The 13,274-nt window shown below is 31.7% G+C and overlaps 1 protein-coding gene across 2 annotated transcripts; it reads right to left on the bottom strand.

Moving 5' to 3' along the window:
• Window positions 1-1,669: 1,669 nt before the first annotated feature.
• On the bottom strand, window positions 1,670-12,876 carry LOC132754482 (EGF-like domain-containing protein 2; the record flags this gene model as incomplete). Of its 2 annotated transcripts, none has more annotated exon segments than XM_060745117.1 (7): window positions 1,670-2,242; window positions 4,667-4,871; window positions 6,054-6,237; window positions 7,178-7,265; window positions 9,781-9,929; window positions 11,931-12,076; window positions 12,647-12,876. In XM_060745117.1, coding segments are annotated over 7 exon segments (1,250 nt in total), but the record flags the coding sequence as incomplete, so codon positions are not given.
• Between the last annotated feature and the right edge of the window lie 398 nt (window positions 12,877-13,274).

Here is a 13,274-nt window from a genome sequence, read left to right as displayed (position 1 = left end):
GGTTCCTTTTTTGTAAAAATAATTAAACATTACAATTCATTTCCATGTTTATTATTCCAAAATAACGGAAAATCATAAGTTTAATGATTATTATTTACAAATAGTAAAACTGGATGGAGTAAAAGTTAATGTCCTACCCCGGTATGTTATTTTTAAATCATGCTAAAATTCCAAAATGAATGGGTATGTTAATGCAATATATGCTTTGCATTTACTAACATTATCTTGACTGTTTGGTTTTTGATAGTCATTAAACATTGTTTCTAAAGATCGGCCAAATACATGTATGTAAGTATTAGTGAAAAAACACTTTTTTCAGTGATAATCATATACATGTACATGTACAAACAGTGTCATAGAACACATATTCCTTTTGTGTTTATTCTACATATGACTGATATATAAAGTACTTTTTACACAAAAATACTAATGAAACAAAAATATGCATTAAAAGAAAAGAAAACGAAATCTTAAATACAGTAAAAAATCCAGTATATACATTGTTATGTAAATTAGTTTGCATTATGCGCATTGTTTTTTGTTTTTTTTTTTGTTTTTTTTGTTACGTTTTTTTTTTTTTGGGGGGGGGGGGGGGGGTAGCTGTCAAGCAGAGTTAAAGTGACATTTTGGTTATTTTTTTCATTGTCAAGTTATGGTCAAATTTTCTTTGTCAAGTTGAGCTGAATTGACTATGTATTTCAAAAGACTAACTTTATAATGTTGATTGACTAACACTTGATATTATGAAATCGATTATGAGTTTATAAATTTATATATAATAACGTCACGCACATTTCTAAACAAAATGTCCTCAGGCCATGTGACTTATTGATCGTTCATGCGAAGTAAATTAAAAAATAGAAAGGAATAATTGCAAAATGTAACTTATTTTAAGTTTCACCTGTTCACTCACTATATTTTCGGATGGGATGTCACTTGAAAGTAGTTATCTGTTAATGGTGATTGACCAATAATTGTTAAAGAAAGATGTTTAGGATTAAATGTAAAAACTTTAAATAAAAAATTACCCCACTCTTTTCAAAAATTGAACGTTACTGATACATTCCGAAAGAGTTTTATAGATCCATGGATTAACTTGATTTCTGATTATTTTTTGCATAGTAAAATATAAAACTGAACATAATTGTGGCAAAAAATAAAGTTATTTTGAATTTAACCTGTTCCCTCATCATTTACACTTGGATGGACATAATGTTACGTTAAGCTCAATGTGAAAAGTTTAAAACATTTTTCAGATAAATGTTGCGTTCTTTTTCACACCTTCGCACATTTTTTTTTCAAGACACTAGAAGCCCATATCATGGAGTTATAAATATTGCTAATCCAATACATCAGTGTATGTAACAGTATGACATCCGTTAATACCCGAGTGAATGCTTTAACGTTCACAATATACATAGTTTTTAGTTACAAAACATTTTTTTTAATAATACCAAAAGCTTTATCATGAATTTTAAGACTCTCCTACATTCTTCACTGGTAATAACAAAACAACAAAAAAAACAAGGTAAAGGCAACGTTCACAGGACGCGGCCCCCGACACACTCAAAAAAATTCTTGCAAGCATACATTCCAAATTTATCTAAATTAATCGCTGCACTCTGCAATGGAGAACTATTGAAACAACAAAACTTACTGGAAGAACGCCAACAATGCAAATTTTTTTAGATATTTTCAAAATAGTGTGCTCATATGGTTAAAATAGATAAAAAAATATTCGGATATACACATTTAAAACATCACCGCTCTACACACAATTAAGAAAATTAAATCAATAATTCAAAGAAGCAAAAGAAGTTCTGCTAACATTTCTAGCAAGAAATACAATATTATTTAATATAAACTTAAGATTGACCGATATGAATATTTACAGAATTTTGAACAACAATTTTTAATTCTTGGCAATAATTCCGACCTTGTCAGTAATATTCATGCGTTTATATCTATGAAATATAAACCAAGCAACTACTTGTTTACATTATTTCATACGATTCGTTCACATGTGCGCGCGGAATCTGAAATCTATCTGGTGTTGGTTGTAGAACGGGTCGATCGTATGTAGATATGTGCTTCCCTCTTCTCCGTAAAATGACACATGCTAAAACGGTGCAAACGATCAGAAGAACGCACACAACTGCACTTAACACCGCAACCACAGCTGTGATCTCTATTCTAGCTAAACATTCTTCTACAGGGTCAACATACTCTTCAGCTTCATTTTCTGAAATAGTAGCATTTCGTTTGTTGAAGTTATTATCTGGAAACATATTTTCTTTTACCAATACATTGTCCTGTGCAAAAGTGCAAAACTATTTAAATGTTATTTACTTTTAATAGCGAAGAGTAAAACTGATTTAGTTTATGCAAAAATAGATTTAGAGTTTTCTTGTGTTTTTTTTTTCTTTTTCAGAAAAAAATGTCGATTACTCGTAAAGCATAAGGTAAACTTTCTTAAATTTCGCATAAAGGGGCCTTTTAGGTATATAACTGACCAATGTTGAGAGGAAGTACAGTGTCAAATAATCTTCAGTCTACATAACTTAAGTCTTGAATTATTTCCCTTTATAAAACATGTCGAAAGGTATTGAAATAATTTTGTTAAATATTAAACAGTTATAGAGACTTAGAGAAAAAGCGTGTTGTCCAAGATATTTAATGCTACTTTGATTGATTTTTTTACATATCTCTCTTTATAAAACTTAAAATATTCTAGGGTGGTCTATCTACGGTCACTTAGGTGAAGGCAAAGGGCATTGGTGCTTTTGAAACAAGTTCGTTTGTCATACTGTTTTTCTTGTTATGTATTTCATATAAAGTAAATACTTTGGTTGGTAATTTTCCTTTATTTATTTATTGGCCGTTTAACATAAGTAGAGTGCTACAAGGCAGGCAATACTACAAGACAAATAAATATTACATTTAAAATTTCCAAGAAAACAGTTTTCATGATATTTTTGCTATTTAAGTCAAATTCAAATAAAGTGACTCTCAGGGACAAGTCTTAAATAACTTTTGTAAAGGTCTACCCGGCAATGCTACTCGTCAAATGTCAAATGTCTGTATTAAGTTTCAGATAAGAAAACTTAAATGCATTCTCTTAAGTAAGTCGATTTATATAAATTAAGTGACCCCGGGTGCGGCTAATTTTGACACCATGGATATGATTAACATAATTTTTATAAAATACCACAAGCTGAATATAACAACTGTTGGCATTTCAGTTTACGAGATGAAGATTTCTTTTACAGAAGCATTTTATGAGTCCATTTTAAGCTTCTGAGGCCTATTTTATGCATCAGGTCAAACCAATTTTGTAGAGCGCCTTTTATGTATTCAAATGAAGTTCTGTCTTATATACCAAGTGGTTTATGTTAAAATGTTTTTAGTTGTTGATGTTTTGATGTTGGTGTTTTTGTTGTTGTTGTTTTGTTTTATATTGTAGATAACGACGAGGAACGATGGACACTGCAATCACAAAAGGTCCTTTGTTAGGTGAGCTGAACACTTGTATTAAAAAAGGATCATAAATATAAGGTGGTATCTTATTTGGAGCATGTTTTTGTTTTGTTTTTGTTTTTTGTTTTTTTTGTTTTGTTTTTTTTTTCCTTTTTGTTTAATTTTGGGGAAAATAACATGTAATGTGTCTAGGCAGAAAGTGCTACCGGACAAATGTCTCTTACAAGACAAATGAGATTTAAGGCTAGTTTATTTCACATTGTATATGTGATGGTCGTTTATTGAACAACCGGAAAAAGTTCATAGCTTTACAGCATTTTGTAGCATTATCATGTTGTTGTGTTTTGTTGTTGTTGTTTTTTTTTGTGTGTACGTGTGCGTGTGTGTGTGAAAGGAAATAAGAAGTACAGTAATGATTTTAACGTTTCAGTTAAGTTTGTATTACAGATTACCTTATCTTAAGCCTTCTTAAAATGAAATAAAGAGAATGGAAAATATGGCAGGTATTCACCCCTTAAATTAAATGTAAACACTTTAAAATAAGATATCAGCTGTAATTCAGGATGATTATTTGCATGTTGTTGTTGTTGTTTTTTGTATATTTAAATAAAAGATTTTTATCTGAGTTTTGATTGCATTTAAAGATGCAAAATCTTTCAGAGAAACAACTTAGTTTATAGACGTTTAAGTAAAATAACTAACAAAATGAATAAATCAGTCGAATATTGCAGACATGTATGATTGTGAGTCATGATCGCTGCGTCGGTAAACGAGCTTTAAACAATGCAACATGCGTTCCAAAAGTTGTTTAATACAATCTAGAATTATTGTTTTTTCTTTCATAAATACAATTAATCATATTTCAATTCCGTTGTTGCACTTAGGATAAAAGTGCAGATTTACTTTGAATTTCTTCATTTTTTAATTATCTAAACAACGATCTAATGAATTATTTGATTTTATATCTGAGTTTTAACTCCTGACAAAAATGTAAAACATAGCTGTATGATTTTCAACTTGTTCCAAGTCGCTCTAGTGGGTTTTTGTACTAAACAGATTTTGTCGTTTGGGATATCGTTAGTTCTAGTTACAAATATTCTAACCGCCTTTGATCTGTAGGAACCGTTTTTAACCTCTTCTCTGATATTATATAGAAGATTATCTTTGCTTTAACCTTTATTTATCTTACCAGTTGTGGTATTCTTTTTATCCTGTTTACTCCCACCAACTGTGAACACTTTAGTTATTGATACTTCGTTCTCTTCATTTTCTGCTGCTCTCTTTTTTCTGCTTTGACCGTTCTCATTATTGTTTTCATTTCCATTACCATTGTCACCATTTACACCTTCATCGACCGCAGGATTCTCTTTCATTATTTCAGCACAGTTTGTTGGCTTTAATAAAAACGCATTGTTTATAAATAAAACAGTATCATGAATAAAATTGCTAATCTAATTAATGTTATTTAATCAATCACATTCATATCACGTGGGGCATAGACTTAATAGAAAAAACATGTTAATAGAGAATCAGCTCTACTTATTAACTTTATTAATGTCATATAATGTTAAGGCGACTATGGGGTCAATTAGAATCTTTATCCCATACTCAATTTTAATAAAGCATTTCATAAACAAAAATGTTTTATATACTTTTAGTATCAAAACTGTCAGCATTAATTGACATAAATGGTGGGGAACATAGAAATCTAAAATAGCGTCTTAGATGGCTGCAGAAATATGGAAACACCACTTTCATTCTTTTATTTAATTATAAGTACATGATGATAAAATATATGCTTCCGTTCTTTTCTAGTATCAAATGTCAAAATGCATTTTAGTAGCTGTTTCAATGTAGAAATATCTTTTAAAGGCAGCAAAGGTAGAACTGTGAAGAAAAAACCGAAAAGTCTAATGTTTCTTTAATTTGAATTGCAATTATAATTATCTTAACAATTCTTAAGACATTTTTTCATATTTTTGGCGGCCATATTAGTTACCATCTTGGATTGCTCTGTTTGAAATATTTTATGCTTATAGATACCGGCAGTTATTGAAAATACAAACATTTCGAAAGATAATTATACACGACATGTCTTGTTAAAATTGAGTCCAGGTAGCCCCTTGCAAAAGTTTAGTTTTTCGTAATTGTCACGCTACCATATATTATACGAGATGATGACGTTGTTTCCACGGCAGGAATATTAAACAGTTAGTTAATTGCAATTCGGTACAATGTATGGCAAGCAAATATACACCAATGAGTAAGTAACCCCTCGCCTTGGATAACGTGATACTTATTTTTACTATTTTTACTTACAAACGAATTTACAATGGACGGCAACTAAAAATTTCATTACAATTCAACCGTATGTTTGGCACTTGTTAGAGAGCGAAATATGATTTACAACTTCTGTGTGACCATCCCAAGTGATCTGTGACATTACAATGATATGGAGTGGAATGCCGGCCCATAAAAAAGCCTTATTCAAGCCAGTTCACTAATTTCAACACCAATTTGAAATAGAAAATAATAATAAAGTGCAATAAGTTTCTTTTTGGTGATAACAAACTCACCAAATCACAGGATGTGTCGCCTACTTTACAAGCTCTTGCAAGGCAAATGACACCGATTTTGTCTGAGCTACTAAATTTGAAGACGTTAAAAGATACAGATACGCCATTTTTAGTGACCTCGGCTTCTGCTTTAGATATAGACACCTGATTGGCTGAAACGACTATTCCATCTAACGTTGAACATCTAAATAAAAACTATCTGATTAATAACGTTAATTATTACATCAATATATTTATATTAAACATATTTCTGATCACAATTTGAACCATGTGAAAAAATATAACGTAAATTATTACATCAATATATTTACATTAAACATATTTCTGATCACAATTTGAACCATGTGGAAAAAATAAGTGTAATGGCAGAGTATTTATCAAATTGATAAATATTTTTTACTAAAATATAATATAGGTAAATGATACATTTTCGGTACAATACAGATTTCTATTTGACGAATGACCAGCTGACAAAACTGTGTTGAACGAGGCGAAAGCCGAGCCTTATATAGTTTAACTGCAGTGTATGAGTCAAACAGAATTAGTATTGTTCTAAAGCATGTCTCATAAACTCTTCATTTCACATCACCATTTCTTGACGGTTTGGTATACCTTGGCTTGATCAAATCAAAAAAGGATTTCGTGTGCTTTTTGGACTCAAAAAAAGGAAAACGACACTAGATGGAGTTTGATGGAGTTTGATAGGCATTTTATTAAGAAACATTGGTCTTTTAGATTGAAAACCATGAAATATTAATCAAATGTTAGCCTTTTGGGCTACAGAATTGAATGCAATTCTGTATTAGTGTGATATGGTTTTGAAACGGGCTTTTTGGACTCTAGAAATGAAAACGAGTCTAAATTGATAAGACTGAACCTAATAATGATTTCTGTTGGAACTTCATATGGAGCAAACGCATTGGTTATTTTGTTTTAAGGTGTGGAATAAAACACTTATATAACTTTACGTTTTCACTGACTCTTGTGACATAAAACAAAATATTTTACTGTATGTAATATATGTTATACGTCAAAAATGATAGGATATAACAGATTTTATTCAGGTTTCATTCATTACAAATTACTATTTAAATCTGTGGATCAGTGTAAGATAAGAAGCTTACCCTTTATAAAGAAACTGCAGTGTTCTGTTATCTGGGCCTTCCAAGGTATTGTTGGCAATGCAAGTATGAAAAAACACTTTGGTATATCCTGAAAAAAAAAATAGATAAAAAGTCCTTTAAATGATTTTATATGTACCTATTTCTCACGCAAATAGAAACAAGAAGAATGTTATTATGACAAAGAGCAGGGACCGAGCAATAGATAAACCATGGAGTCATATTTAAATAAGAACATAAAGACAGACGCAGGTCGTAATTGAATAACAAGAGGGCCCCTGGGCCCTGGGTCGCTTACCTGAGGCATGGATAACAGGTTAGCTAAATTTTCGATAAGCCCCTTGGTAGGGACACTTTTCATCCTAGGGGCATTTTTTTAACGATCTTTGTAGAGAACCACTAGATTCTCTATCATACAAAATATCAAGGCACTACGCCTTGTGGATTTTGACAAGAAGGTTTTTAAGATTTCTCTACATAACTTTATAAAATCTAAGGAACCCCCTGGCAAGGCCCCTTTTGACTCTGGGTTCATTATTCGAACAATCTTTGTAGAGAACCACTAGATAATGTTACATACTAAATATCAAAGCTGTAGGCCTTGTGTTTTTTTACAAGAAGATTTTTAATAATTTTTAAATCGATAAGCCCATTTAAATACTAGACACATATTTTGAACAATCTTTGTAGAAGACCACTGTTCAATACCAATTATCAAGGCTCTACGCCTTGTGGATTTTGACAAACAGATTCTCCCTGTATAAATTTATATGAAAAAGAGGAGCCCCCTGGCAGGGACCCTTTGGACCCTGGGATCATAATTTGAACAATCTTGGTAGTGGACCGCTAGATGATGTAACATACCAAATATCAAAGCTGTAGGCTTGTTGGATTTTGACATGAAGAATTTAATTTTTTTAATCGATAAGCCCCCTGGCGGGCCCATTTTCTTCCTAGGGCCATAATTTGAACAATCTTTGCAGATGACCACTAAATCATGTAACATGCCAAATATCAAGGCTCTTCGCCTTGTGGATTTTGACAAGACGATTTTCCCTATTTAACTTTATATAAAACCGATAAGCCCCCTGGCAGGGTCCCTTTTGATCCGAGGGGCATAATTTGAACAATTATTGTAAAGGACCAGTAGATGATGTTACATACAAAATATCAAAGCTGTAGGTGGTTTTTGACAAGCAGATTTTAAAGATTTTTTCTAAAAAAACGAGTAACCCCCATGACGGGGCCCCTCTAAACCGTAGGGGCATAATTTGAACAATCTTTGTAGAGGACCACTTCATGATGTTACACACCAAAAATCAAGGATCTAGGCTTTGTGGATTTTGACAAGAAGATTTTCTAAGATTTCTCTCTATAACTTTATATAAAACTAATGAGCACCCTGGCGGGGCTCCTTTTAGTCCTAGGGTCATAATTTGAATCATCTTTGTAGAAGATCACTTGCTTATTTAACATACCAAATATGAAGGCTCTATGCTTTCTGGTTTTTGAAAGAAACTCTTTTGGTTGCCATGGCAACCATAGTTCTTCAACGAATTTGATTCTTTTAACAACTCTAAAAGTATGGCAAAAAGTTTTAAGCACACATGTCTTTAAACTTAAGGTCCATTTAAAGATTTTCAACACCCTGCCGAAAATACAGATGCAGTTCATTTCATATAATATATTCAAGCAAGACCTGTCTGCGGACAGCAGCTCCACTTTTCTTATTGTTGTTTTTCTTTAACCTTAACGAAGGGTATATTGCTACAAATAAGCTTACCAGAATTGACTGCCTTTGATAATTGACAAATATTTCAAATTTGAAGGAAATACTTTTTCTTAGAAAACGGCAATATTTTAAGTAAGAAAAAAAGAATCAACAAAGCAAAAGTAGCTTTCAGGATGATCTAACCCTTATAAATGCGTTTCGAATTGCATAGTAAACTTCAATTTCAAAGTGAATATATTTGATATTTTTTGAAAAATGTATCTGAACAAAAAGGTTAACCATGAAATAAAAACTCAAAAACAGGTTAGAACTGAGAAAAAATGATACAGATACCTGTCATTTAGAAATGCATTCCAATATAGAAATGTCACAAGTATTCCAAGCTCAGCTAGAACTGATTAACTTTGAAAGTTTTTGACAAACTGACCTTAGAAAAAATAAAATAAGTAAAATAGGGGAACCTTTCTGCAAAAATGAATTTTAGGATTATCTGCCCTTCTGGAATGTTGTCATATTTTGAAAGTGAACATGTATGTTTTTTAAAGAAAAGGCTTACAAAGTTTATGACAAAAGGTTGACAAGGGGAAATACAAATGGAAAAAAGGAGGGGAATAACTTTGTAAAAAATAGTATTACATGTATCTATCCTTGTAAAATGGGCTCCTTTTATAACGATAAACAAGTTTTTTGAGTGTAAAGGGATTAGACTTTTAAGTTACTATAGAAAAGAATGGACCTAAACGAAAAGGTTTACCAATCCCAACGCCAGTGCTGACGGGTCATGACAATAGTTCGACTGCAATTCTTCGAAAAGCGGAGTTTAAATGCAGCAATTACGGATGAATTTAAACATAAGAGTTGTCATAGTTTATACCTGAGTTAGCACGCGGATAAAGATCTAAGGAAACGTTATCCCCAACATCGATAGGCTTACTGCTATCAATAGGAGTGCTTTCATCGTCAGTAATGGCTAATTCAAAAGGTCCATATTGCTGTTCCTCTTCATTTTTATCCAAGGTATCCCTTAAAATAAACGCAATTCAGGAAACTTTAGAAAAAATCAAAAACAATCATCTCCTTTCAAACATTAACTCCAAAACCTTTTTAAATGATGGACTATGAAGTAATTTTACTTGATTAATTTTTCACTTGATGTAGGTCTAGACAAATACCATGTGTGCAAAAATTACAGGTCAGTCGCTCACTCCGTTTGTCCAGAAAGAAATCATTCTAAATATGACTGATGACCCAAACTTGAAAAGCGTTGCAATGCTTCCCACTCAAATCTAAATAAAATAGCACAAAATACGTTTCTCTTTTTTTTTTCTTATTACCAGTATATTTTTCAATTAAAGTTTGCATATCTGTTTTAAGTGCCAAAACTGATTTATCGAATAATTTGATTTATGCACATTTAAGCTTTTGGACCTCACTGTAGACTTCCATTAAGAATGCGTATAATTATTCGGAGTTATTGTGGTAACCACAAATTGTGAGGAAAAAGATCCTTTAAAAGCATAACAACTGTAAATCTTAGCCATTTTTTCATTGAATGTTTTTATGAGACATAACGGAAAATGCAACACATTAGTTTAAGCAGTATTTAATCACAAGCACTAAAGGCACCTGGGTATGAAGTTTAACACAATGAAAATAAGAACGGGGCAAAATTTTACTGCTACGACACCTGCTGTTATAAATATGATATTTTACATGATAATTTGCATGGAAAAGAACGTATTAATTATTTTTGTAATTTTTAATTAATTTTGTTGTGATTTATGCTTCCGAGTGATCACCCTTATTCAAGAGTTTTAAATTAGAAATAAAGAGGAAAAAATAATAGGTGCCTGAAATAATCTGGGGAAAAACTTGATAAATCGGGATCAGAGCATGTATTAATCACCTGAAGAAAAAAGCAATAACTGCAGGAATTGATTTTGTATGGAAAAAAACAAAGACTATCAATGGGACACGGGACAGTTATACACTAAATATAATTTTTTCGGAGTAGCTGTATAAAAATCATATTTTGACATTTATACATAACTAACGGAATTGTAAGTTTCAAAACCCTCAGCTGAATAATGATGTTTCTCATTCAGAAACAATGATAAAAGCTCGCATAGTAGATACAACGATAAAAGGAGCATACCATTTTATTTAAAACTATAAAGGAATCACACAAAAAAATAATTTATTGCTCAAGCAATGAAAAATACTACACGAAAGACGTCAGATGAATTCTCTGAGCTCCTATTCTAAACAAAATCAATATGAGAATTCGCTTTTATTTGTTTGGGTCGTCAGACCAAACAAATAATGGTAGCGAAATTTCAGACACTGATATGCTTATTTGCAAAATCCGAAAGTAGTCCGAACTCCTCGAAGCGGTTACTTCTCTTTATAAGTACACTTACGCCGAAAAATTTAGGGGAGATCACTGCGTAAAGATTGTCAAATGACAGGCGCATTAATTTTCAAGCCTTCTCGGGGAAGAAAAAATAGTCCCCGATTGGTCGAAGATTTCTTATGTTGTGTAATTCTTTACATGCTTATTTCAAGTTCCATGATTATTTACATCAGTGTTAAACAACAGGTTTACCGTGAACAAAATATCTCGAAATTAATAAGGGTTACAAACCCTAATTAAGAATAATGTGGTTTTCTTCAGGCTTGTTAGTTTATATTAATCCCCGTGGTCGAGGGGTTCCACGCTCGTTTAAGAAGCAAGAGGTATGGAGTTCAAATCCCAATTAAGGTATAGCCAATTTACTACAGTTATAACACTGGAAACAGCATTGGTGGCACTGTACAAAAAAAATTGGTTTTTAATCTCACAACCTTCACCTGTCTGACATTCTGAGACCCAAACAAATTCAGCTTTGATTATATATAGTTATCATATATATTATAGTGTAAAGTTTGTCAAATACTATATCAGCTACTTCAAATATTGTCTTCAGGCAACCAGTTATGACAAACAAAAATAAAGTACTGAACACACATGTGAAATAAACATACTTATCAACATTAACGTTTTTTACATCAATGGACACTTCGCCATTTTCTGTATTGTGTGTACAGTTCATTCTGAAAATCTCGTCTATGTTTGTCTCCAAATGCTCTGTGTAATATACAAGGATCATTGCCTGGAATGTCCGGCTTGTCTGAAAATATATACCGGCATGCTGTGTGACTTAAATTGACATGGGAAATTGGGTGTTGTTATTTTTTATGAAATAATGGATGACAAATTTCGACATAAAAAGGTGAAAAAAATGGAACATATTGTCACAAATTCTGACTATTAGCCATATCGTTTCGGTCATTTAAATATGTTTCAGACACTTGAAATTATCTGGAGAGCGTAAGTTGTCTATTTAAGAGATTGATAGGTAATTGTACGTAAGAATCTTTGATAGATATATATGTATCATGACATGTTGTGTTGACAATTAAATGATATAAGTCATATAATAAACAAGTGATATCACATTCAGTTTACGAAGTTAACTTAAGTTGTAATAATTAGATATATAGCCGATACGCAAACTTCAATAATGACGGGATAGTGTTTTAATGAAATAAGGAGAATATGAACAATGAAGAATAAGAACAATTAACATATGTATCTAGAAAAGGCTCGTGTACTTTTACAAGGCTAACAAGTGAAGTGAATTAGTGTTCAAAGGAGACCTCTTTATGTGAAATATAAAAAAAACTGATATCAAACATACTTCATCGAATATTTGCAGGTTTGACTTTTTGCAAGGATCTTGTTTAGAGTCATCGTCTGTAATATCCACTGTAAGACTATACGTTGTCTTGGTTACATCCTTCGTCTCTTTGAATTCACATGCGGCGTTTGATGAATCATAGCTAGCGTTCACAAGGATAACTCTTCCGTTAAATTCAGGCGGGAACGTCAGAGCGTAACTAGCAGTTTCGCCTTGACATGCTATTTCCGCTAAAAAATAAATCAATTCAAATTAAATTAAGCACATTTGTGTGAAACTTTCAATTCAATTAAATACTTTTTAACTTTAATTCAGAATCAGAATCAGTCGTTAAACAGTTTCTTGAAATTACACGTAACAAAACTTAACTTTATAAAACTCTTGCTTATTTAAACTTAAAGCAAACATGCTAAAACAAATTCAGCGGTTGGCATAAATCTTCATCGTTCGATTTGTTCTTTTTATAACGTTTTTTTATATAGATCTATATGTAAGTTGAAGTCTTCTACAAATCCAGAATCTTTCACTATCTGGAGTTTTTGTTAAAACTGATAACAAACAAGCACCTAATAGGCATAAAAACTACATCTGTCCCCCATCGTAACGAAATAAACAATAGGAAATAGAA

The sequence above is a fragment of the Ruditapes philippinarum genome, unplaced genomic scaffold (genome assembly GCF_026571515.1).
Source record: "Ruditapes philippinarum isolate M1 unplaced genomic scaffold, ASM2657151v2 ctg4160_1_1_1_1, whole genome shotgun sequence".
Taxonomy (NCBI): Eukaryota; Metazoa; Mollusca; class Bivalvia; order Venerida; family Veneridae; genus Ruditapes; species Ruditapes philippinarum.
Note: the sequence above shows the minus strand (reverse complement) of the source record. Positions and strands in the feature narration are given on the sequence as shown.